The sequence below is a fragment of the Xiphophorus couchianus genome, chromosome 9, assembly GCF_001444195.1.
Source record: "Xiphophorus couchianus chromosome 9, X_couchianus-1.0, whole genome shotgun sequence".
Classification (NCBI taxonomy): domain Eukaryota; kingdom Metazoa; phylum Chordata; class Actinopteri; order Cyprinodontiformes; family Poeciliidae; genus Xiphophorus; species Xiphophorus couchianus.
Window position 1 is genome coordinate 1,492,568 of NC_040236.1, and position 26,893 is coordinate 1,519,460.

General features: G+C 38.1%; 1 protein-coding gene and 1 long non-coding RNA gene across 4 annotated transcripts in view; both read left to right on the plus strand.

Annotated features, from left to right (window-relative positions):
• The window catches only part of adgra1a (adhesion G protein-coupled receptor A1a), a 38,115-nt gene extending 26,927 nt beyond the window's left edge, over positions 1-11,188 (plus strand). For all 3 annotated transcript variants that reach the window (XM_028026759.1, XM_028026758.1, XM_028026760.1), the window contains 4 exons: positions 7,156-7,279; positions 7,907-8,058; positions 8,674-8,769; positions 8,864-11,188. In XM_028026759.1, the coding sequence (XP_027882560.1) occupies positions 7,156-7,279; positions 7,907-8,058; positions 8,674-8,769; positions 8,864-10,358 (1,867 nt within the window). In that variant the 3' untranslated portion in view covers positions 10,359-11,188. The remainder of the gene's footprint in view (positions 1-7,155; positions 7,280-7,906; positions 8,059-8,673; positions 8,770-8,863) is intronic.
• Positions 11,189-12,046: 858 nt separating this feature from the next.
• LOC114150392 (uncharacterized) lies at positions 12,047-23,888 on the plus strand. Its single transcript, XR_003596735.1, has 3 exons — positions 12,047-12,059; positions 21,053-21,055; positions 22,705-23,888. It is a non-coding gene; the product is annotated as an uncharacterized LOC114150392 (long non-coding RNA).
• The last annotated feature ends 3,005 nt before the right edge of the window (positions 23,889-26,893 follow it).

Sequence of the window (26,893 nt, forward strand, 5' to 3'; positions counted from 1 at the left end):
CACCTCACCAATTCTAACTTGTATTTTCCTATTTGTTAAAAAGTCTTTAATCCATTTAAATATTTTCCCTTTAATGCCCAACGTGTATAATTTAATTAATAATCCCTCAACCCACATTATATCATTAATCATTTTTTCCATTATTTTACTTTGATTTGATGTTAAAGCAATAGTCTGTAGTTTTCTGGGTTTGAGTTGTCTTTTCCTGGTTTAGCTATTGGTACTATAATTGATTCCTTCCAGTTCAACGGTGATTTTCCTTCCTCCCAAATTTGATTATATAATTGCAATATTATGTCTATCTATTTTTCACTTTGGTATAGAATGGTAAGTTGTTTTATCATTCTATACCAAATTTGATCTTTACCTGGTGTTGTATTTTTTGTCTTCCTGAGTGCATAATTCAATTCAGCTTTTGTAAACTCAACATCTAGCAAATTATTTGTTTCTTCAACACTCTCTAATAACTCTTTATATTTAAGTTTTGTATTTTCTCTTCATTTTCTTCCCTCTTCACTAATATTATTTGAACTGTGAATTTTACTAAATGTTCTTGCCAATATTTCAACTTTATCTTCATCTCTTATTATATTTGTATTATCTACTTTTAATATAGGATATTCAAGCTCTCTCTTTATGCCATTCATTCTTTTAATTATTTTCCAAATTTTTTCTATTTTTGTTTCTTTCCCTATTGTGCTACAGAAATTTCTCCAATATTCTCTTTTTGCATTCTTAATAATTCTCCTTACCATTGCTTGCTTTTTTTTACAGTTCAATTAAATTCTTATAAATTGGATTACCTTTTATTACCTTAAATGCTTTATTCTTAACTTTATTGATTCTTTACATTCATTTGTCCACCATTGTACCATTTTCTTATAATTTTTACACCCTGCTTTCTTTATAGAATTATCTGCTGCTTCCATGATTACCTTACAAATCTTTAAATTTACATCACTTATATCCATTCTCATATCTACTTTTCCTAAGTTTATTTGACTCAAGTATCTAAATTTAATCCAGTCTGCCTTATTAAAATTCAGTTTTCTATTGACTTTTATATTATTATTATTTAAATTTAATCCTACTTTTACATTGATTATAAAAATTTATTATTTTAAATTTACCTTCTTGTTCCCATATCTCAATTACTATATATTCAAGTTCTTTCCCTTCCCCTAATATCTGATATTGTATCCCTTGTTTTATAAATATTCCACATCCTCCTCCACCTCCTTCCTGTCGATCTCTTCTTACACCATCATATCATTTGATCACAAAATCTAATGTTTTTAACCATGTTTCCTGAACACAAATAATTTCTGTTTGTTCTTCAAGACTATCAATATAACCTTGAAGTTCCTGTCCGTTAGCAGTTAAACTTTTTGCATTCCATTGTAATATTAACATGAACTACTTTCACCTGATGGTCCTGGTCTCCCACCTTTTTGTTTATGTTCTCCCATGATCTCTCTTTAAACCCCAAAACCTTTTCAGCTCCTCTCACTATTATTTTAATCTTCTCAGTTTTATGCTTGACTTGGTCAGTGTAATTGGGGCCTGCCATGCAAAGCAATGGCAGGAACCTATTGCTATTCTCCCAATTCTTTATTTTTCATCCGTTTCTTTATTTTTCATCCGTAACCGCTAATGCGGCTCATACCGCTGGGTGCACACCTACAAATGAGGTATCAAAACGTGCAGAAAATTCACGCCATTGGAGCTATTACTTTTGGTGGGATTCGGGGTTAACGTGGCGACATAATTCGCAAAGAACTACGAAAAAAACCCCATTATAAGTCAATGGGAAAAATCCTAGAAATACCCTATTTTTGAGGATTCTCTGTGTCGTCACGAATTCACGTAGAAATGCCATTCAAATTTCATTTTGTAGATGCGTCTGTGATCTCTTCGAAAGTGAAGACGGCTCGTCGATACCAGTTACGGTTTGTCCACAATTTGCCTCTAAGCGACCCAAAGTTTCTCATTTTTCCTAAAATTAGAGTGCATCTCTCACTGATTAGAGTGAGAAATCAAGACAATTTTTTCACCCCAAAATAATTTTGAAATCGCCATCACGCCCACAAATATCGCACGATTGGTATCAAAATCGGTCCTCACATTGATACGCATGTCTGCTCCGGTAAAATGTTTTCGAAATTTATCTAGACCGTACGGTTTTCTGTCACGGTGCTTCAGAGCAAAGTCATGCGACAGGATTTTCTAGGCTGTCTCAGGCTCTCTCACTAACAGTTCACACCTTGGTGAGAAACTTATTTAACATAGCAACGGAACTCAAGAGGCTATTGGCTGCTGATTAGGACTACAAATACGCATCACTGTAGTTCTATCTATAGTGGAACCCTCAGTTGAAACAGATCAGGACTGAACTGGCCTTTAGAACTACTTGCTGCTATGGGCTGTATATAACTGATTTAACTCAGTAACTGTTACACATGGGATTAGTTTGGAACTTTAAAATTAAGCATACTGAAAATTTCAAAATAAAAGCCTTGAATATTTTTAAATCAGGTAATTGCTCTGTTGAGCATTATAATTGATTTAACCCAATGACTGTTATACATGGGGATTAGTTTGGACCTTTGAAATGAAGCATAATAATAATTTCAAAATAAAAGCCTTGACAATTTTTACATGAGATTATTGCTCTTTTCAGCATTATATAACTGATTTTATCCAATGACTGTTATACATGGATTTAGTTTGGCCCTTTGAAATGAAGTTTTACAAAAATTTCAAAATAAAAGCCTTGACAATTTTTACATGACATTATTGCTCTTTTCAGCATTATATAACTGACTTTATCCAATGACTGTTATACATGGATTTAGTTTGGCACTTTGAAATGAAGTTTTACAAAAATTTCAAAATAAAAGCCTTGACAAAAAATTTTAATCATACTGAATGGTGCACGGCCACCTTACTTAACGTTCTTGTGATTCTCCACATGCTACTGATTACATTGCAGCGTTCTTTAGCATCGATGCTAATTTCTAGCATGACAACGCCGGGCCCAAACCGACGGGCATGCTTTGGCAGGCCCCGGCTAAATTTCTTCAGAAATTTTCTAGTTGATAACATATGCTACCAATAATCCTAGTTTTTCTACTGATATTATAACATTTTCTTCTGACTGTACTTTGCTTTGCTGTGGAATTTGACTCGCTGTTTGTTCAATCTGTCTTGTTTTCAGTTCCTTCACATTTTTAACTCCTTCTGCATAGCTTATGTTTTTAGGCATTTTAATCTGTATGATTTCTTTTGCCTTCTTCCTTACTTCACATCCTCCATACGTAACTCTATGTTGCCCTCCACAGTTACAATATTTTTCTTTTACTTCTTCTTTACATTCTTCTAATCTGTGATCCTCACCACATTTTATACATCTCTGCTTCCCTTTACAAACTGCTGCTATGTGTCCTTTGTGACCTTTGACATTTAAAACAACAAAGTGGTGGAGGGATATTAGGTCTGACCTTAAAATTGAGATAACCTATTTTGATGTTTTGTGGCAACTCTTTTCCTTCAAATTCAATGAGGATTGACAAACTTCCTACCTTTTCACCATTTATTGTTTTTGACAATCTTTTCAAGTTATTCACTTTTGCACCTATAATACTTCTAATTTTATCAAGATCCTTATCTAGAGGGATCCCATAAATTACTCCTCTAATTTTTTTTATTTTCTCCCATAATTTTTTTCTTCAACACAATTTTTTTTACAGATATTATCCACATTTAAAGCTGTATTCTTTTGTTCTTCATTTTTACAAACTACCAATAGGTTTCCCTCAAAATCGTTACCATTTCAACATCTCCAATTTTCTTTATTATTTCTCTTGACACCACAATGGGGCTGATGTTATCCTGTTCTTCGTCGTTCTTCAGTTTTAATATTATTTTAAATTCCTCCCTCACAACTTTCCTCCTAACTATCCTTTCTTCTTCTGAACTACTTTCTTCTAGTTCTAGTACCTTGAATATCACCAATTTCCTTTCCTTCATCTATCTTATTTCTTCCACGTCCTCTCCCTCTTCCTCTCCCCACTGGCGTAAACCCTTCAAAATCCATGTCTTCCTCATTTTCTATCTCCATTTCCAACCGAACCATTCACATACCAGTTTATGCCCAAATCCGCCTTTTCCAAATCCGACATATTTCTATGTGTTTTGTTTTTTCCCGCGCCACTCAAAGTCCTCCGAAGTTGACTCCTCGTCTTCCCTGCTGTCTGCTTGTTTTAAGCATGCGCATTCATAGTACATCGCAACAGACACACCCGACGTGCTTACGCACGCTACGTAAAATGCGAACCGAGGACTCAATCACAAATACATACTGTGAGAGTTGGTGAGTTTACTATAAAACTCTGCACCAACACTGCCAAAATAACTGACACCAATAGGTGATGCTGTCCCAACACGGGAAGTGTTTTTTCTTTCTTTCCTTTATTTAACCAGGTAAACCCCATTGAGATCTAGATCTCATTTTCAAGAGGGACCCGGGCATATTTCTAATTGCTAATGAACTCTACAGTGTAAAAAAAAACAACTCTGCATATTCAAACTTTGAAAAAGTAACACTCTTGAATTTGCTGTGTATACTTATATTTTAGTTGTTGAATAGCAAATGTTTTTTATGGATAATTTTTTCCCATTGATGTTTTAAATGAGTTAGTTCCTCCTTAATTTGATCATCTGGATTTGTATTGTAAGAGTTAGTTAAATAAGTTATTTGTTTTTCTAAATTTCTATTTGTTGTTGTTTTTTTTCTTGTGTGATTAATATGCTATTATTTTACCTCTCGATACTGCTTTTCCTGTTTCCCACAATAAAGATGGTGCTGTATTTGGAGAGTTGTTCATCTCCAGAAAGAATGCCCACTCTTTTTTCAGGTATAGTTAAATTAGCTGATTTAACTATACCTGAAATATATTGTCCGTTATCCTGCAATAGCTAGCCCCGCCCACTTCATCACAACCCTCCGGGGCTGACTACTGCAGGATAACGGACATGGCGCCCCACGTTGGGCGCCATGTCCGTTATCCTGCAATAGCTAGCCCCGCCCACTTCATCACAACCCTCCGGGGCTGACTACTGACCAGTTCTCTGTCTAACAGGTCCGGAAAATCTCTAAGACCTGGGTATTACCCTAAAAGAGATCTATAAGAGATAATCTATTTAAACTGGTGTCGAAAGCGATTCGTCTAGCTCTAACTACCTCCAATCCAGAAGTTACGACCCTTTTCAGTTAAGAAACAGTCAGCTGAGTAGCCCTCACAGCTGCGTAATTCCAATAACCACTCCTGTTAACGGTAGCTCGCTTTCTAAAATATAACTTGCTCTTGGAACCGACTAGACTAGATTTAGTGACTTGGATGTAAGTCCCTGGGTCATTATTTTACTCTCGCCAAAGGAAATTATGAAGCCTCCTTTTCACTAGAACCATGTACTTTAGTTTTACCTTTATTAAAAGAACTGAAAAATGATTAAATGACTCAATTAATTCCAATGTCCACCAACCTCATTAGAATTTTAGAGTAAGAATTTATTAAGCAAGCTTAAGCAGGGATATGTGACATACAAATCAACAATCAATTGTATATAAGTCAAGAGCAGTGTAATAAGATCAACATGTACAATCATACCCTCCTGTCTCTTTCCCTAACCTATGTCGCAGATTCTGAGATAGCTTTTTAGGAAGCGAGTTCAACTCATACCCAGTTGGTGGTGGATCTTTGGCAACAGGAACGTCCGAAAACCTTGGTCTGAGTTTTTATCCTTTGTGTGAAAAAAATCCTCTTTAGAATGGAAGCAAAGTAGAGAGGGTTCAATTGCTTTTGAAAACCCAACTCTTTTATCCCTCCGGGACCTTTGTCCTTTCTCCAAGTCTGTTGCAATGTTTGGGTTGAGGTAAGACCGACGATCGAATCAGGAACCCGGGTTGGACGATTGGAACTTGTCTCCCTTTGGTGGCACGAAGCTTCAGCTTTTCCCGTGGCTCCAGGGTGTGGTCTGCTGTTGTTTCCTCGATCTGCTTCTTCGTGTTAGCTCTACTTCGGTGCCGCAGACAAAGAACAAGAACTTCTCCTTTTCCGTCTGCTTATATACAGTTCTCTGCCATATATGTGTATGGGGAGTGTTAGTTTACGTGGTTTCGGCCCCTCCTGTCTGCTGGCTGGGATGGAAAGTACCGTCCTTTCCTCAGCGTGTTGTTCTTAGCCAACCATACCGCCCCACCCATCCTGTGCGTCTGGCCATCTGTTCAGAACTGCTTGCGACAGCAGGAACTCACAAGTTCCCCTTCTCCTTTTAACATTAAAAACTATATGCTTTTCTCTGATTAACTTTCAAACACAGTCAAATATTAAAAACTATGTGCTGATTTCCATTAAGCATTAATCATAAGCATTAATCACCTCTTTCACTTATTATAAATCATCAAACCTTAATCATTTCATTGTTATCATGTTATTACAGATCATGATTCGTACACTTCAGAATCATTCAGTGAATCATTCAGTGATTACTTACATACAGTCATTTTACCTATTGTATTCATCCATGTTCAACTTAATCATTATCAAAACACTCAATCATTATAAATCAAAACACAAGATTGCTTTATTTCCTTCAGGCCTTCATGCACCCTTTTCTGTGTGTACCTGGATAGATCTCAAACCTCATACCAGTTTTCTTGACAATATCCTTGCTGCAAATGTGAATTCTCTCCAAATACTGACCCATTTCAAATGGTTTCTTGATGTTCAATGCTTGTATGTTACTTCATTACACACAAACTTTTGTGGACTGCTTTACTACTTGGATTTCTTTGTATGTGTGCATTACATAAGTTGTTTCTTACATCTGGGGTAAATTAGTTGTCAATAGAATTTCTAGAAATAAATCTACTGAGAAAAATGTTGACATGCTCAATATCTGAAGTATCAGCTGCATACATGTTTTGTTCAGCCTCTTTAGTAATAGTAAAAATCAGATGATAAATTGCAGCTACAATTCAACCAAATTACTGTGCTCGGGTCTAAACGCCTCTGCTGTTAAATCAGATGTAGATTATAGGTATGTAGACTGCAGTCTAACTACATATTTACTTTCTCTATTCACTGTTTCCAGTGTCATCCGCATCAGCAGGAAGGGCTGGCACACCCTCCTCAATTTCCTCTTTCACACAGGCCTGACATTTGGGGTGTTTGCTGGAGGCATCAATCAGATCCACTTTCCTTTGGTTTGTCAGATTGTAAGTGTGCCATCTTCTGCTCTTTTGCGGAGCTAATATTTTTCAATTATATATTTTTGTGGCGCACAGTAATTATGACCCTTTCTGTACATTGCTTGGCAGCTTGGAGCCGGTCGTTAATTAAACAACAAGCAAGCATTATAGAGATCCCTCTGAAAAAAGAAAAAGTCAAATTTTTAACTGTCAACTAACTGTTAAGAAAAGCAATGTTTTCAAGTCTAATACTAATCGTAGATTGTTAGTATTAGATGTGCAGTACAGCACCCTCCTTGATTCCTTTAAGTTGATCAGGGTGTCAAGAGATTTTTAATTAGAAATCCATGATGATCCGGGCCCCTTTTCCCTTACCATTTTTCACTTTGAAAAAGTGAAGGGAATGTATGCGGTAAAAGTGACATGTCAGAAAATTACTACAAGAAAATATCTACTTACCTAAACTTGTTTGTATCTACAGTCTGGGCAGTCCTTAAAATGATTTAAACCAACTGAAAATGTGACAATCAAGGCTGGACTAGAGTTCCAAGTTTCATCTCCAGAAAAGCATTGTCACTTCTCAATGAGAGCAAATGTCTCCTGTGAATGAGATTATTACTATAATATGTAATTTTTCCTTCTTTGGTGTGATAGGTCGGCATTGTACTCCATTATGCTTCATTATCCACCATGATGTGGCTGGCATTTACTGCAAGAAACATTTGTAAAGATGTGTGCAAAGAGCCACTTCACGCCCAGGGCAGGAGTGGTCCAGTCCAGAAAGGTTCCAAACCAAACATCCTGAGGTAGAATTTTATTTTCAAATAATAAAAGACTGACAACTCTTGAGAGGGTTTCAAAGGATGGTGACTATTGTCTTAAAGCCTCTGAATCTTTCACCAGATCCATATGTTTCTATATACTTAATCAAAAACTAGCTAATCTCACTGTGGTATGAGAATGTGAGAGGAACTCAAGGTAGATCAGGAAAGCCTATTTGTGTGGTGAATCAACATGTTTCTTTATAGGATCAAAGTCATTCATTTTTGTCAAGTTAGTCCAACTCTCAATTTGGTGTAATTTAAAATTTTTTGAACATAATAAATTTCTCAGCACTTTATGTGGTTTAACTGTAATTTTTTTTCAGTTGACAAAGGACCTCTAATATTGGTCAAGTTCATATTATATTTGAACAGCCCTAGTTACAGTTGTATCTAAAACAGGACAAAATAAATTTCACAATATTGGTACCACAATGGTGATATCATTATTGTGAATCAGGAGGAACAATGATTACTGTTTCTTAAGCTTTTCCTAAGTAGCTTCCTAAGCGTTTTCATCCACTCAAAAAGACCAGGTCTATATGCTGACTGCCCTGCATCAACACACTTATTTAATAACTTTTTCACTTTTTTTCTCAGATTTTATCTTGTGAGCGATGGAGTACCTCTGATAGTTGTAGTCATTACGGCTGTGTTTGGCATGGATAACTATGGCAGCAGAGACGGAGCATTATAGTAAGTATAGATTCAATATATTCATTTCATTCATTTATACGTTTCTCTTTGCGAGGTTAACAAATAGTTTTAAGTCCCCGTTTATCATTTTCAGCTGCTGGATGGCATGGGAACCTAGTCTGGGAGGCTTTTATGCACCAGTAGGTCTTCTGGTCTTAGTCATGTCTTTGTACTTGTTGATTACCTACATCCAGCTGAAGCGCCACCCAGAGAGAAAGTATGAACTGCGCCTTCTAAGAGAGGATCAGCAGATGTTGTCGTCCAGTGAGTCAAACCATCATTCTCAAAGTGGCAGTGGTGGAGCTTCAGTGTCTGCTGGAGACTGTCTGCCATTTTCTACTGGTGCATCTGTACTGGCTAATGAACACTCTTTTAAATCCCAACTACGCGCCACCATCTTCACACTGTTTCTGTTCCTGGCAACCTGGGCTTTAGGAGCATTGGCCGTATCACAGGGGCATTTTCTGGATATGATTTTCAGCTGCCTCTATGGGGCTTTTTGTGTCACTCTGGGCCTCTTCCTTCTCATCCAGCATTGTGCCAAACGGGATGATGTGTGGAATAGTTGGTGGGTTTGTTGCCCATCTAAATCAAAGATAGAAAATGTAAATACTGATGGACAGAGTCAGATGCAACAACTCCATCAACCACACTGCCACTTGAGCTCTCCGTGTTCAGGCAAGCAGCCACTGCTTTCATCGCACCTCTTACAGGGTTCTTCAGACAAAATGACACCACCTCCTCCTCAAAGCCCAACTCCAAGTAACACAGGTCCATGTTGTGTGGCTGTAATGAGTCCAGCATCCCCTATCCCATCTCTCATTGAGCCAGAGTTCTCACCACATCCTCATTCACTTCCAGATGAGCTCCCTCGGCCAACTCTTCCCCTACAGAGATGCCTTACTGAGAGAGCAAAGTCACGCTCCTTTAACCGCCCACGACCATGCCTCCAAGACTACCGCTCAAATATGGCTTCACTGAGTATGGATGGAAGTGTGCACAGCTCCCACAGGGACAGCTCTCAGCCTGCACAGCATCTAGAAGGAACAACGTTAGTTTCCAACAGCCCACTTCCAGATCATCAGCTTCTTTGTCCTAGTCCCCACTTGGATAAGCAGATGGCTCCCTGCCACACCTTTCAACGCCAAATCTCCTGCCAGAGTATACAAGACCCAGTGACTTCCTGTCACAGCCATGTTCACAACATGCATGACAGCATAACTTCCTATCACAGCCTCCTCCTGCCTTCTCAAGGGGTCCATTCTTGCCAGTGGCACATGTATGGTTCAGCTACTCCCTCTGCTAATGCAACCTGCTGTGAAAAACTTGATTCATTTGCAGTGCAATGTGAGCAAGACCCCAAAACATACAGCTGCACATTAAAGACAGAAGATGAAGACACAGAGATCCATTCTTTGGACATAGAGCAGAGAGGCTTTCCAAGGAATACTCTGCCTCGACAGCATTCCAAAGTTAGCCGCCGAGGAGTCATTGGTCGAAACAGAAGTTTGCAAGAAGATGGCCTGTTTGGCTCAGATGCTACAGGAAATATTCGGACTGGCCCTTGGAAGAATGAAACCACAGTTTAGATGGGATGTCAGTTTAGCCTTCCAATAACTCTGTCTTTATAGATGACTTGTATGTGGTTTGGTCTTTATGCTATACCCTAAAATAACCTCAATGAGTCCTTACATAATTTAGGACTACATTAAGTTGTGAAATAAATATTTTTTAGTTATATTTGATTATCAACTTAGTTTAACTACAGGTGAATCCACATTATGCTTTAAATCTGCAAGGAATATTTCATGAATACTCACGGGCATAGTGGTTCTTTAATTAGAAATGTGAGTGAAAAGAAAGGGGCCAAGAGTTTAAACCACATCAATTCTACTTAGATGTTTCATGTTAATTTCTATAAATTGTTTTATATTAATCTAAAATGTTTGTATCTAGAAAAATTAAGATACCAGCACTCACTGAACTTGGCATAGGAACACAGACCAGGTACAAAATATGACTAGAGCCCCTGATTTTCTTGAAAAGAGGACTTGGCCTCTTGACTTCATATGCATGAAAAAGCTTCCAATAACTCTTTTTAGATAGAATTGTCTCAAAGAATCAAACCCCTCCCAACCAGAATAGCAGGGATCTCCCTCGAACTGCTCAGTGTCTAAGATACATACTCTGGGTATGGAGGCTATTTTGAAGAATTTTGAAAATTTTCTTTCCTGCCTTTGGCTCTGTAGAAATGACAATGTATTATGTAAAATTGTCTCTTTTTAGCTTTGTATCATGTTATTCCTGTGATGGACTGGTGACCTGTCCAGGGTGGCCCCACCTCTCGCCCGTTGATCGTGGGAGATGGACACCAACACCCCTGGCGACTGCACTGGGAATAAATGTGTTGGATAATGGATGGATATCATGTCATTATATTATGACAAACAAACCTGGAGTGCTGCTTTAATTCTTTCATGTATATTTGAAACATATTTGACAACTGTGGCAACCATTCTGTGGTGTCTAAATGCCTGCTCTAGCCAAACACCACCTTTTTCCATAAAGCTCTTCCTTGGAACTGCAGTCTCCAGCTGAACTTCCACCTCACTGAGCACCTCTCCTCCTAGCCTCCCCCATTCAGCTCCTCCAGACTAGCGGCAGTAGCAATTAGTGAATACCAGGTGGAACTGTGAATCTGCTGAGCTTATTATAAACTACATCTCAGTCCTATGCTCCTAAGAACGTTTGTTAACGGCATAATATAGAACCATTGTTGTGATGACGGCGGGGTATCAGAAAGAGCAGGAGTTTCTCAATGAGACAGAGGCCCAATTTCAAGAAGCTAAGTTATGAATTCAAATTTCAAGTCATGTTGCATACATACAGCACTTTTATAACAACTGAAGGTAACAGCTACTTGATTGTGGGGGTGGTCATTCATCGTATCATTTATCATTTATTGTAAATTTGTTTTTGTCATTTTAAGAATTTTGATTTATCGTCACCATAAATTTCAGTAAACATTAAAAAGAAATTATTAAATGTTATTTTTAACATTTTATCTCTTGTTTTTCCACAACAATATCAATAACTATCAATAACTTTGAAAATGATTATACTAAGTCTCTAAATGCAGTTTAGTGATACAAATCACACTTCTTTAAGAAATTTATTTCAAACAGGAATGTTTTTCTAGAGTAGCATTTATGTTTGTGGTGTTATGAATGTTGTGCCATGCAGTCACCTAAAACAGAAGTGATGAGTAGTTTTTAACCATTATTTTTATCGTTATCATCGTAGTACTACAAAATATTGTCATAAAATTCTTAGTACATGTTGCCCACCCCACTTGATTGTGGGCACTATAAAGGTGCTTAAGTGCAGCATTCATCTGTTCAAATAATTATACGGATGTATAGACATGTTGGGAATGTGCAACCATCACATTGTACAGGAAGATAACGGGTTCTGTGTCCCAGAGATAAATATATAAATGTGCAGAGAGACCCCAGAGTAAAAGCTAAAGATGCTGCTGTATCTTTTCAAACGGTCATTATTCCCAGTGAAACATGCCCTGTTCTGACCATTCAGCAAAGAAGCAGCTTTTACATCAAAACAAACATAAAAAGTCAGATTTGTTTGCAGATGCACACAGAGACAACAATCATCATTTCTGGACACATGTCCTAGAGCCTGGTGAAACTAAAGTTAACCTGTTTGTCCATAATGCCCGTTGTTACATTTGGAGGAAGAACAGGGGTACTTGTACCATTTTACCTTTGAAGTTTGGGGGTGGCATCATCATGGTATTGGGCTATTGTGCTGCGGGAGGAACTGGTGCACTTCATGAAATAGATGACATCATGAGGAGAGAACCTTATGTGGAAATACTGAATCAACATCTAAAGAAATCAACCAGGAAGTAAAAGCATGGGCACAGATTCGTCTTCTAAATGGGTAATAGAAACAAAATGATAAATGTATTAGTATTTTCAAACTTTTTAAAAAAAATAGATAAATAAATAGATTTCAAAACGCACAACATTAAACCCATTATATTGCTAATAATTAAAAATTTTGACAGCTTTTGAGTGTGCCCTTTCAGATTCCGAAAAGTTTTCAAAGAACATGATGATCTTGATTTTCAGGATCCAGCATCTCTAAAGTTTACACCTTTAAATTCTGACATTTAAACATTTCAAGACTGTATCTGTTCTTTTGGGATTTCATCTGACTATAACACAATTATTAAAAAAATTATTGATGACTCATATACAACATATATTGAAATATATGATAGACTATGTGTGAGGTTTATGTGTGCAACAGTGCATGAATTATTAGACACAGATGTGGTGTGTTTGTGTAACATGTGCTTATTACTCTGGAGACACCCTAACAGATGTTTTTAAGTTTATTGATAAAGTTGTATTTATGAAGTTTATACATATTTTTTCTTCAGTGATACTTTATTTATGCTACCAAGTTAAGTCAAACTGAATTTAGAGTTTGACAATTATTGCACTAGTGTGCACTATAGGACCCCTCACCTGGTGAGATATTTAAAAAGTGCAATGTGCTATAAGCACAATGTTTTTATAGTGCCAAAATGATGTGCCAGTTTTCACTGTGATGACAAACTACACAAAACACATTCTCATTGAGAAACTGCAGTTTGTAGCATAATGCAAACTTTTACTCAGGTTTTAGAATATCATCAGCAACACTTTAAAGAGCTCTTCAAGATGCATGTTTTCTAAAGCTATGCATAATTAAGTTAAGCGTGTTTCTGTGAATCTGTCTCATCCTTATTCTCATTTAACCAACTAGAAGTTGTGGCGTTCTGCCAAGCACTGTTCTCATGGACTTAAATTTGTGTGGTATTACAGGTCAACATACATGTGACCAGTGCTGGAAATATTTGATAACATTTTTTTATTCAGAATTACAAGAAAAGAAATCTAGTATGAAGTTGGCATTATTTAAAGCACAAAAATATTAACCTGTCTGTCAAAGTGAATTTGACCAAAACATTATTTATTAAATTTAAGTCCTTGGAGTTCACTGCCCTGCATGTTTTCTGGTCTTAGATCATCTGATTCAATGCAACAGATATGAAAAAGCTTCTGAAAGAAAATAATGTTGAGTGGCACCTTGTGCAAAATCACATACTTTTTGTTCTGAATCAATTTGTCATCCTTACAAGTTTCTATAGCTAATGCCTACACACACTATAATAACACTGTGAAATATTTTAGGTTAAACATTTTCACCCATCTAGTGTGATGTCATCATAGTTGTAGTCATTAAATCACAGTGAGCAGTGATGTTGATGACTGTGTACATGTAATGTTTAGTCCCAGTGTTCCAAAAGTATAACATGTCTTCCTAGACAATGCTCAGAAGTCATCTGACAGGTTGTGACTGAATATGAAACCTTATTGATATGGATTTGCTTTTGTTTGTTTTTTTTAAACTCTGTTATGAATTTTTAAAAGTACAAGATCTACATCCTTAAAAATAAAGGGAATAGCTATTTGAGCACTATGTTGTCTGCACTAAAATAAATATTTACTGTGACATACTGCACAAGGCTGTTCTCCCCTTCTTTTCAGAACATATGGCAACTTAGGCCTTGTTTTACTGAAGAAGAGTAGGGCCACTGAAAAAATAATTCTCACATTTTCTCAGAAAAACGTCAGAATTTTTTTTTCAGTGCCCCAGACAAAAAACATCTCTGAAATCAGAGGGGAAAAGTCAGAATTCTGGCTGATGGGTGCCAGCAAGCAAACAGCTTCAGAACCACAGATGCCAGTTGTGGCGGACAGCTAATGTACTGGAGAAAGATGTCTGATTTAAGTGACTTTTTACGTGCCAGAGGGTTCCCCGAGGCTTCCATTGCACTAATGGAAGAACAAAAGGTGAGTAAATCAAATGAGATAGTTTAGTGTCTAAAACCGAACGGTTACGGCTAGTTGTTAGCATGTTTAATAGCTTACGCGATTATAGGGATAAGCTGATTTACAATGTTAAATCACACAGATGAATGAAGGATATAACAGCTGTTGATTGCTGGAATTGTTCCGTAAGTGTTTGGTGCATTTATTTTATTGTTCTTCTGTTTGAATGTTTTAAAATGAAATTAAGGTTAGCTGTATGTCAGCCACCTTCTAAATAAGATGTCTGCTGTGTTAAACTGTGTAACTTTTAGTTCAGTGGAGGACAGAAACTATAGTATAAAGTGACATAAATGTTTATATATGAATATATTTAAAAGGAAAATATATTTTCCCTTTTAAATACTTGTACCAGATCGATGCAAGTCATAAAGCCACCGATCTGCGGCTGGCTGTAGATCTGATCGTATGTAACATAACCACTATGTTTGTTTTTTTCCCTGAATAAATACATTTAAGAGTAAATGTATCAAACTGTTTTTTGGAACAGTTGCTGTTATTTCATTGTTAAAATTATTCCAAATCTCCACTGTTTAAAATTGATCTTGGGCAGAATCATGCTGGTTTTAGGTGTGGTTGAAATTAGTGAATAAAAAGGGGTATGTGCGTCGGCGCGCGCGCGGCGCAACCGGAGAGGAAGACGCACACTGTCAGATACAGATCTGATCGCTGCACAGGCAGCGGGAGATTTGACTTGATTGAATGGTTAAAACAAGTTAAAGATCAAAGAAAAGCGACCAAACAATCAAAGTTTGGAGTTTGCACCCTGTAGGTGCAAGAGGACGCCACTGAGGGGGAAGAAAGATGCTCCCGGTGAGATCAGGACTTTACTTTTTATTTTTGAGGGGCGGGGGTTGACAATTTGGATTTTTCATTTTGGATCGTGACTTTGGATTAAAACGGAGAGAAATACTTCCAGGACTTTGTTTTGTTTTTTGAGGATATGGAACTCCTTTGCGGACATTATTCTCTTTAAGAAAGACCGGGAAATGTTGGACATTTAATTATTTAGGTTTTTTGCTGATATAAACTGAGTGATTTAAATTTAACCTATAATTATTTTTTGAGGTATTTTTGGTTATTGATCTATTTTGATTATTGAGAATAACTATTATTATTTCTTAGTATTGTGATTTTTAAAAAATAAATCATTGTTGCTAAAAATCAACAAATTTTTTATTGAGTGGTTGGATATTTATTTTCTTATCAAATTAATGGTGTAATATATTTTACTGGATTCCTATGACAGATCCCCCTTGAGTATATTGTGAGTTCCACTTTAAGTCAAGCTGAATTTTACAAAATGGTGGCCAGTATGGGAACTAGGATAATATAATTTCGGGTATTGTGCTACATTAGATGATACAGTTAAAGAGAATCCTGTTGTAGATTGGAATTTATTTGTTTTGAGTGTTTTTTTCTTTTCAAGATGGATAACATAACTTCTCAATCACAACATGCTTGTGATACTGATCACTGATGAAAGAGATACTGATCAGAATGAGGAAGAAAGTGGAGCAGGTCTTCTTGTAGATCAGGGAGAGGCAATTAGCAACAGAGGGGGAGAAGTCTGGGTTACAAGGAGAAATCCTGTAGGTGAAATATCTTCTCTGATTAGCTCCCTTTATGTATTGGATAATGAAGTTGAAGAAATAGAGGATGACGAGGAAGACATTATGGTATTAAGAATGATTTAACTAACATGGGGGTTAGGATTACCTCATTGGAAGAAGATTTCCGGGCGTCTGTAGACAGTGCTTTGAATAGGGAGCAAAACATCATATATAGATAGAAATGTTGAGGCCCTGGAGCAATGCATGAACACAGCCTTTAAGGAATTTGAAGCTAAGGTAGTGGACTGTTTGCTGCGACGAGATGAGAAGTGGAAGGCTGAAATAGAGAGGTTGAAGCGCGCTAGACTCTCTACAGCTATTCATTCCTTCGATAGTGTCAGACCAAGTCTCCCCGTGCCATCTGATCATCTCTCTTCTACTATGAGGCATACTTTCCCTGAAACATCATCTCCACTTTTAGCCCTGCCTGTACAAGGAGTACCACAAGGAAGCCTTGGACCTTCACAACCTCAAAGGATGGATCAAACTACTGCCTACATCCCTCCAGGAATGGTTCTAGACATGCCATCAACAAACAGTGGGACAGTAGGCCTCCCGGCATCAACCCCCCACCTGACAGTTCCTTCGTCAAGCAGAACACCTGTAGTTTATTCCAAGCTCCCTGTGCACATGGAGTCCCTGACATTTGAGGGTGCAGGAGAAGTTTCTGATGTCTTAAATTTCATTGATCAGTGTGAGACATTTCTAACAGTAAGGCCCCTGTCTGATGCTGAATTATTGGGAGCTTTAACAGCTGTCTTAAAAGGCTCTGCTCAGTGTTGGTGGGGTGTGGCTAAAAACAAGATACACAACTGGCTTGAATTTAAAAATGCCTTTTGTGCTGCCTTTCTACCTCCAGACAATCTTTCAGAGATGGAAGAGAAGTTAAGAGACATGGTCCAGTTGCCAGAGCAATGTCTGAGAGACTTCGCCTTTGAGTATCAAGCACTGTGTCTAAGATGGAAGCCAGACATCAGTGAGACAGAGCTTGTGAGGAGGATTTTAAACAACTGCAATCCAAAGATAGCAGGTTGTCTTCATGGCACAGTCAACTCTATGGATCAATTAATAAAGATGGGATCCCAGGTTGAAAATGACTGTGCTGGTGTTAAAATCTACTGGGGGAAAGTGGATCAGCACAAAGTCAAATGAAAAGGCCCAGCAATTCCTAAGGGATATCCCAGAAAGCCAGCCGACTCTGTATCTATTGTTCAGCGAGGCCCTGCTTCCTCCCTCCTTCATGTTCCCTTAGAGGTGTGCGACAGGATGTATAATGGTGTACTGGACGGTGTAATGGATACACCATATATGGTAGCCGGCACCTATTCCTTGATGAGAAATAGTTAGTGGAAAATAATTGCTCGAGAAGGGGAGGTTTTGAAGCCAGCTGACAACCAGAAGTTTGCACTTGTAAATGGCAAAACCTATAGCGCTTTGGGGAATGCAAAAATCATTTATGGTTGGCATGGGATGATGTGGTCTTTAGAGACCTTTGTGGTGGAGGATAACAACCTCACCTTTCCCATCATCTCGACTTTTTGTCCAAAACCTCTGCCATTATCAACCTAGGTGACCACACCTGTGGGGTAAAAGGGCCAAAAGGTTATACCTTTTATCCTTTCTCATCTTCAGCTGCTGCCGCATCACCAGCAGCTGAAGATGAGCTGCTCATCAGCTGCATGCACAACGCCATTATGGTTGTGCATGCTAGTCCTTCTCCACTTAAACTGATCCTGGAACTGTCCATGGAAGAGGACAAAGTACGAAACACAGAGTCGTATCCCATGAGGACACAACATCCACCAGAAGTCCAGAAGCTTTTGAAGGCCTGGTCATCTGTATGCTCAGATACATTGGGTAGAACATCTGTGGAAGAACACAGCATAATGACCACAGATGAAATACCCATTTGCTGAAGAGCTTACCGGGTGTCTCCTTTCAAGTGGCAAATAATAAAAGAACAGATTAATGCAATGCTCAAAGATTATATTATAGAGCCAGCACAGCACAGTCTTCATGGGGGTCTCCTGTTGTCCTTGTTCCTAAGCCAGACAAATCTTTTCGATTTTGTGTGGACTACAAAACTTTGAACACCAAAATTCTTCAGGATGCTTATCCCATGCCCATCATCCATGAGTTGTTGAAGTCATTGACTCAAACATTTTCAGCACCTTGGATTTGAAGTCTGGATATTGGCAGATGGCAAGTTTCTGGGACACATTGTATCCCAGAAGGTGTTCAAGTGGATCCAGAAAAAACCCATGCCATTACAGTTTACCCACCTCCAACTAACCAGAAAACTCTTCAGAGATTCCTTGGGATAGTTGGCTGGTACCACAAGTTCATCTCACATTTAGCAGAAATAGCTACACTTCTTTATCAACTGCTCAAAAAAGATGCAAGGTGAGAGTGGACAGTGGACTGCCAACGTGCTTTCATGACACTGAAGAAAGCTTTGGTGGAATCACCCATACAGGGGCAGCCAGATTTCGAGTTACCTTTCGAAATTCATACAAATGCCAGTAACGTTGGTCTGGGGGCCGTCCTGGTCCAACCAACCCCTGATGGAGAAAAAGTTATTGCTTTTGCTTCAAAATCATTGAAGGCAGCAGAGCAGAACTGCTCCACCTCTGAGAAGGAATGCTTGGCAGTTGTTTGGGCAGTAGAAAAGTGGAGACACTTTGTAGAGGGCACAAAGTTTGCCATTTACACCAACCATGCTGCCCTAACGTGGGCATTCAATTGCCCCAGAACCAGTTCTAGGTTAACACGCTCGGTGCTGAGGTTGCAAGATTTCAATTTTGAAGTACAATATAGAATAAGAATGCACAATGTAGTGCCTGATGCGCTGTCCCAAGCGATGCCTACTGACCCGGCTGGACCAGCACATGTAGCCCTGAATTCTGCTAAAGCCTTGTTAGGCTTACCACTATCATTAGCAGAAATCAAGGAAGCTCAGGAAAAAGACTCAGACCTAATGGAGATGGTTCAGAATCTGAGATACCAGAGACCTGACAGGATCAACGTTCACAATCTCTGGTATAGGAAAACCCCACTAAAAGATGGCATGAAATATCAGCTGGTGGTTCCCAAGTCTTTAGTTCCTCAATTTCTCCAGTACTTCCATTGTGTGGACATCTGGGCAGGCTAAAGACACTCCTCAAGCTGTTGGAGGTAGCATGGTGGCTGTCAGTCCGTAAGGATGTGTGGACTCATGTAAAGAACTGTGCAGTTTGTCAGAAGTACAAACCAGACAATCAAGCTCCAGCTGGTTTTCTGCAACCAGCACCTCTGACTGAACCCTGGGCAAAACTTGGGGTGGACTTGACCTTTTCCGCGCAGTAAAAAAAGGAAATGTCTTCCTTTTTGTGGTGATCAACTACTTCACAAAGTGGGTGGAAATGTTACCTGTAACAGACAGCAAGACACAGAAGCTCATCACTATGCTCCAGGAAGAGATATTTACTCGTTTTGGAGTTCCACAAAGCCTTGTGTCTGAAATATGTTGGACTCCTGCAATGGATTAATTTCACGGCTACTGCTTTCCAAGACAAATACAACTTCAGATGTATGGAGTGAAAATAGTCTCAAAATATCTGTGCGTGTGTAAAAGTATTTGTGCATGTGTAAAAATATCTGTGGGTGTGCAATACTGGATTTGTGACTCGTGTAAGCATCTTTGTATGTAACTTTGGATAGTTGTGTCTGAAACATGATTTGTAAACCGTAAAAAAAAAAAACCTTCTCATATGCCTACAAATATTGAAAAAGTATGCACGAGTCGCCAGATACACACACACAAAACTACATTTACGCACAGATCCTGTTACGAGTGCACAAGTATTTTTCAGACTCATTTCATGCTTTGGGAGCTCCCAGATTTATGTGTAGATGGTGCGTTTACATGCTAGTAGAAAGCTGGGTCATCTGTTTTTGCTCTGAGTCTAGTGTTTTTATCCTCTAAACGTGTACCACTGTGCTTGTGCTGAAGTGGCAAATATATTAGTTCGGTGGAAAATGGTATATCTCAGCACTTCCTTATAATATCCCAAAATTATTTATAGACATATTGTGCTATTTTGAGTGGTGCAGGAGACTACGTCATCTGATACCATGACCAGTGGGTGGCGGAATGGTTTGCTGGCCGGAAAAATAGGCAGGGAAACCAAAAAGCAAGACGGAGCGTCCCGGTGGTCTGCCCTCTGAAGTAAGTAGAAGCTAATGCAGGCTTTGCTCTCCGATTATAAATAATTTCAGATTACGTTTTTTATGTCTGGTATTTTGATACTCTGCCCTCCTCATATTTTTCTGTTAGCGGGAGCTAATGTTTATGTGAGCTATGCTACTTTAGCTGTTCGTAGCTAAGTCCGTGTATTTTTAGTGTCACACTCAGCACAGTGTGAGTCTAATGTTCACACATAGGCCTATCACAATAATCAATAAATCAATTAATGGGATGATAAATGAAAACAAATTCAATCATTTCCATTGGCCTGATTTATCGTTTATCTCTTTTTTTCTCTCTTTCTGAATGATAAAAGTCTTCAGTTTGGTACTTTGATTTTAACTAGCCCTTATTTTGAAAGGCAATTTTGTTTACAGACTTCAAAATTCATTTTATTAGTTTTCTTTACTTTTTTATAGATTAAAAATGTCTTCGAGTTCTAGTCTTAAATGTTAATTAGAATTTAAAGTTTAATGACCTTTGAGAATGTGTTCTTGCATTATTATTTTGTCATTACCATTATATTACTTAAAAAATGGTCTCAAAAGAACAATACTATCGTTTGTTGAGAACTTCTGCAACAATTTATCATACAGTAAAATTTTTCATCGTGACAGACCTATTCACACATCCTCCAAAATCTTCAGATTAAACTGTGTTTGCGTCTGGATCTCTGAAATCCACAGAGCTATCTATCCGTGTACGGTAGGAAAATCTGACGAGGTAGCACTGATAGTCAGATCAACGGCTGAAGAGAGGTGTTCTGCGCTGACTACGAGTCTTAAATTATTTCATCATAAATAGAATAACGTATTCTTGTCTCTGTTTTGAAGGCGACAAGCGCATAGAGTGGCTGAGATGGAACTTGAAGTCGACTGATAATCCCTCTGTCGCACATCTTGGTAACAAGTCAGTTCAAGTGCTTTCATCAATTGTTAAGCAAGTGATAAATTCTCATTTTGTCAAGAGGCCATCATCCAATCATTGATACAAATTAAATTTGTTGATCAGTGTTCTGTTCACCACTAATCAAAGGCAGAAGGTGGTTAAGCTTAAATTTAAAAGAGTACGTGTTTTGGCGTTTCACTTATAGGAATTTTTCCAGATTCATGATGCATAGTATGTCGAGACTGATTAATGCTTTATGTTTTATTCTGGAGATGCAGTACAGAGCAAGCCAGACGACCTCAATGGTCTGGCAGGTGCTGTGAACAAAGTGTTCACTTTTTCTTAGGTAAAGATCTAAGTCAAGCTTTTGAGTATTTTCTTGGTCTCAGAAGCTTTACTTGATTCTCTGCCAACAAGCAAACTGAAATTTGCATTCTTATTATGCAAATTTCAAAAGTTTATGCAAAACTCAACCATTTCTAGGTTGATTCTCTTGCTAAACCAGGTCCCATGATTAAAGGTGTTTGTTCCAGTCCTTCTGGGCCAATTGTCATAAGGCACCTACTAGTCATTCCTGTGGGTTTGTCCTCAACAAACAATTAGCACTTGCAATCTGTCCTGAAGCACACAGCCCTCATTTGGAGGGCTAAACCTCCACATCATTACCTGGGTCCATGTCAAGTTTGTTTGTGTGACACATTTCAGCAACAAGTTTAAAAAGCTTTACATAATTAAAAACTCAAAATCCCTAAGTTAAAATAAATCTAACGCATCAAGTTTTACTACTGCCAACCTCCTAATACTGGTTGCTCAACTCCCATATGGGGTTGGAGCCTGCACCATCTAACTGCTGGGTGTGGTGTTAATGTTACGCATGGTTAAAAACTACAAATGGCCACCTGTGATGACGTCATAAAAGAGCGTCAGGCTCAGGTGACGCTGATTGTGACGCTTCTTCTAACAGGTGACGCTGATTGTTATAATGAAGCCCATGCTGGATGTTTGGTGATCCTGAATAAACCAATAACGATGATACAGTTTGACTCAGCGCACTCTTTTTAATAACACAACACTGGGAGTCTAGGATGGCATCATCTCCTGTTTTGATTTTCCCTGCTAATTCAACCTATTGGCATGGCCCTTTTTTGGTGGATTTGGTGAACCAGCTCCAAGCTCCACATAACTTTAAATCATTCATGTCAATAAAACTATTTCAATCACTGTTTTTTCTCCATCTGAGTCTCTTCAGATTGAAATGAAGCCTTGGCGTAAATTCAAACCGGAAGACTCTTCAGCCTCACCTGCAATCATCGCGTCATCTGCAGTCAGCCTATCAAAATTGGACTATGCCATCACCGATAAAGCTCCGGCTTATAAGGACAGGATTAATGGCATCATCCGCTCTCCAGCAGTACTCAAACCCATCTCCGCCCCTTCTCCACCTCCATGCTCTTGGCTCTCCAGGGGGAAGACATCCCTAATCAGCATCAGAAAAGCTCATCCAAGCTTATTGCATTTCACAACACAATGTCTTCCGCCTGGGTCCGAGTGCCGAAGAATTTCAAATCATTCATGTCAATAAACCCTTTTATTTGTTGTTTTATCTCCGTCTTAGTTTCTCCATATTGAATTTACAATGTATGATAAAGCTGCTGTCTATACTTACAGTTAAACTGATGCATTAAGTTCAGCAAGGGCTTTTCTTTTTTTCTGAAGTTAACTTGAACTGCACTTGATGGGTTTTCCCTAATCCTCTGTCTTCCCATTGATGCAACACAATTAGATCTTGATACAAACGCAGCCGAAAGATAGGATTTCAAATGTCTCTCCAGGCATCTTTTGAGTAACTTTACTCAAAAGAAATTCAAGTAAAAGTAAAAGTACATATTTTGTGAGCAAGGTACACAATAGACAAATTGTAATGGTACAGCAATACGAGTAAATGCAACTAATTACTTTCTACCCTTTTTACCAGAACCAAAATATTTTTTTTTTCCGCATTGTGAAGTCCTTATACTTTATGCGTTATCCGTAGCTTATATTACAGTAAAATGTTTATATTTTTATTTGCTTTGGTTTGCGAAATTAGCCACTGATGTCATAGTACCGTCAAGAATTGTAAGCTACTTTCTTCTTTCTTCCTGTATGTCACCTACCACATAAGCGGTATGAATCTTACTAACTTTAGATTTTCTTTAAGGAAAAAAACATTGACTGTGTTTCTCTTTCATTGTAAAGTTAAATATTCAAGTTATTGCTGCCTTGGTGTAAGTTAACTTTAGCTAAAGTTATTAAACTCCATAACTGTAAGATACCCATACCCTTAATCTTAAATATGCAAATAGATTCTTCCATTAGCGCTGACTAAAGCGGATGACTGACTCAGAACTGTGGCCAGAACTGCAGGGCCTGCTGCTGCTTCATGAAAAAAAAAAAAAGTGATTTTAGTTTTAAAAAATAGTTTTTGTAAACAAAAATTTTTTTTGTGTAAAAATATCATTACAATTCAAAAGGTTTTGACCACAGTTTTTTTTTAATTGAGGTATGTGTTTTTATTTGAAACAAAAAAAATTGTTCCAATTCGAAAGGTTTTACAATTTATTTTTTTTAGATTTCTTTTTCTTAAATAATTGTGAAACAAATTTAACTTCATAACTTTAAATCATTCATGTCAATAAACTATTTCAATCACTGTTTCTCTCCATCTGACTCTCTTCAGAAGCTGTCATGAAGTGCGGTGTGGAAGGCGGTGAGGCAAACGCTGTAGACTCAGGTTCAAATGAAAATGAAGGTTTATTGTAGAGATTAGTCCACAAAAAGTCCAACAACCAGGCAGAACAGCAGAGCAGAAAGCCAGGGCTCAGCACCTGTAGCAACTGGAGGCAACGAATGGACAAACGACACTGACACTTTATAGGAAGGCTAGAATGAAGGAGATGGCTGACATGATCAGAGCAAAAAAAAAAAGGTTAGGACTGATGAAACAATCTTTTTTAAAATTAAGGAATAAGTAGTTCTGTTTCAGTCTTTTAATATTTCAGAGTTACAATATGCAGAACCGGAAGTTGAACTCTCTTTTTGAGGACGAACAAGTAATCCTTTGATTTATTCCTAAGTACACAGGGTTTGTTTTGGCCGATTGCTGATTACCGATCTTTAAAAAGCCTGACCTGCCGATTCCAATTTTGGCAGATACCAATTTTTTTTTTTTGTCTCAAGTGACGCAAAAAATAGCAAGAAGGTTGCTGAGTTGGCAACAGTGGGGTCACTATTGTTAACTGCAAACATGCAGACCTGACCTGATGGGTGAATCCTCCCTCCCAGAGAGAGGACAGTGGTTGACCGATAATTACATGTGAAGTTGATCTTGTCAACCTCAGCAAAGGTCTAAAAATCAATCACAATCTCCTAAAATTAAGAAAATTGGCACCAACAAATTGCTAGCCGATAAATTGGTGCACCCCTAGTAAAAAATACTAGAGTCAACATTTTTTATGCAATTGCAGTACAAATATAGGCTGGCAGGCCAGCCTATGTTTTAATTGTAAATAAAAGTTTACTTCCCTCTCTAGCAATAACTCAGCTCTGCAGAACCTTGCTAATGAGCCATTCATTTGATCCAAGTGTGTAAAGTTACAGGATGATAACTCTGAGAACTGGACTGGGCCACCCTGCTGTAGACGTTTGACCCTGACTGCTGTGCAGATGAAAGCCTGTAAATAGGGGGCTTGTCAGGTTTTTTCATGGAAATGACAAAATGTGTTTATAATGAAAATGAGCTGTGCTTGACTGAGATTTAAAAAAAAACAAGACAAAAATAATAAACTAGTGAACCAACAATGCATGATTGGATACAGCAATTCACTCCAAGGTGTCTGTGGTTTATGTATCAACTGCCAGATGATGGTTTAACTGGCCCTTTAAGGTGAGTCATGAGCAAACACTTTAAAATTTATCCTGAATTGTTTGTAAGATTCAGAAAGAAAAATGTAAAAAGAAAAAAAACACAGCAGTGTACCTTTTTAGCTAAAGCCTCCAGTTGACTCCTATGTTTGTGTCTCAGCATCTCTGATTTTGTTAAGTCTTAATGCAGAGGCTCTCCTTTCCCATCCCCCACATACAGCCATGGGCCACTGGCCTGAACCATTTCAGCTGCAGAGAAGTCAGAAAAATTATGCAGACGTCCCTGATGTGAACATGACCTATTTCAAAGCGCCACAGAAGCCTGCAGATCCCGTATTCTTGCTTGAATGGCCTCCCGCTTGCACCTGCCTGCATATCAGAAAAACATCACTACTCTTGGTCTGTTTTTGTTATCATTTCTTTATCCATCAAATAATCTTGTGTTAATTTATTGTTTTTCTTGTTTTGCAGTTATTCATATTTACATATGCTAAATTTTTATTCTATATCCAATCCTTTGCTAATTATTTTGTGCATATCTATCTGCACTATCTCCATATATTAATTGCTCATTACTAATCATCTGAGGGGAGGGGAACATGCAGAGTCTTAATACCCTCCTGAAAAGCCCTGCCCCCATAGCCCTCTCTGCTCCCCCTTAAGCAGTGGTGATGATTATAGATTCCAATTTTTATCGCTTTGGTTTGTTCCCAAATGGGATCAATGGGTAGGGAGGGTGTGCTTGTTTTAGGAGGGTGAGGAGACCAGATTCACGTGTGACCTGCTTGTCACACGAACATGTAAACATTTTGAATGTCACTGCCTCATGTCATTGATTATATCTCAGGAAATTAAATGCTTTATTTAAGTGAAACAGTTCTGGTATCACAATAAAATGAAGCTGTAGAAAATACTTCAAAGGTGTAAAAGCTCTGGAATACTCCAGTGTATACTGTATACACAGTATCTGTATACTGTTGTCAAGAAAACTGGTATGAGGTTTGAGATCTATCCAGGTACACACAGAAAAAGGTGCGTGAAAGCCTGAAGGAAATAAAGCAATCTTGTGTTTTGATTTATAATGATTGAGTGTTTTGATAAGGATTAAGTTGAACATGGATGAATACAATAGGTAAAATGACTGTATGTAAGTAATCACTGAATGATTCACTGAATGATTCTGAAGTGTACGAATCATGATCTGTAATAACATGACAACAATGAAATGATTAAGGTTTGATGATTTATAATAAGTGAAAGAGGTGATTAATGCTTATGATTAATACTTAATGGAAATCAGCACATAGTTTTTAATATTTGACTGTGTTTAAAAGTTAATCAGAGGAAAGCACATAGGCTTTAATGTTAAAAAGAAAAAGGGAAAAAGCAGAAGGGGAACTTGTGAGTTCCTGCTGTCGCAAGCAGTTCTGAACAGATGGCCAGACGCACAGGATGGGTGGGGCGGTATGGTTGGCTAAGAACAACACGCTGAGGAAAGGACGGTACTTTCCATCCCAGCCAGCAGACAGGAGGAG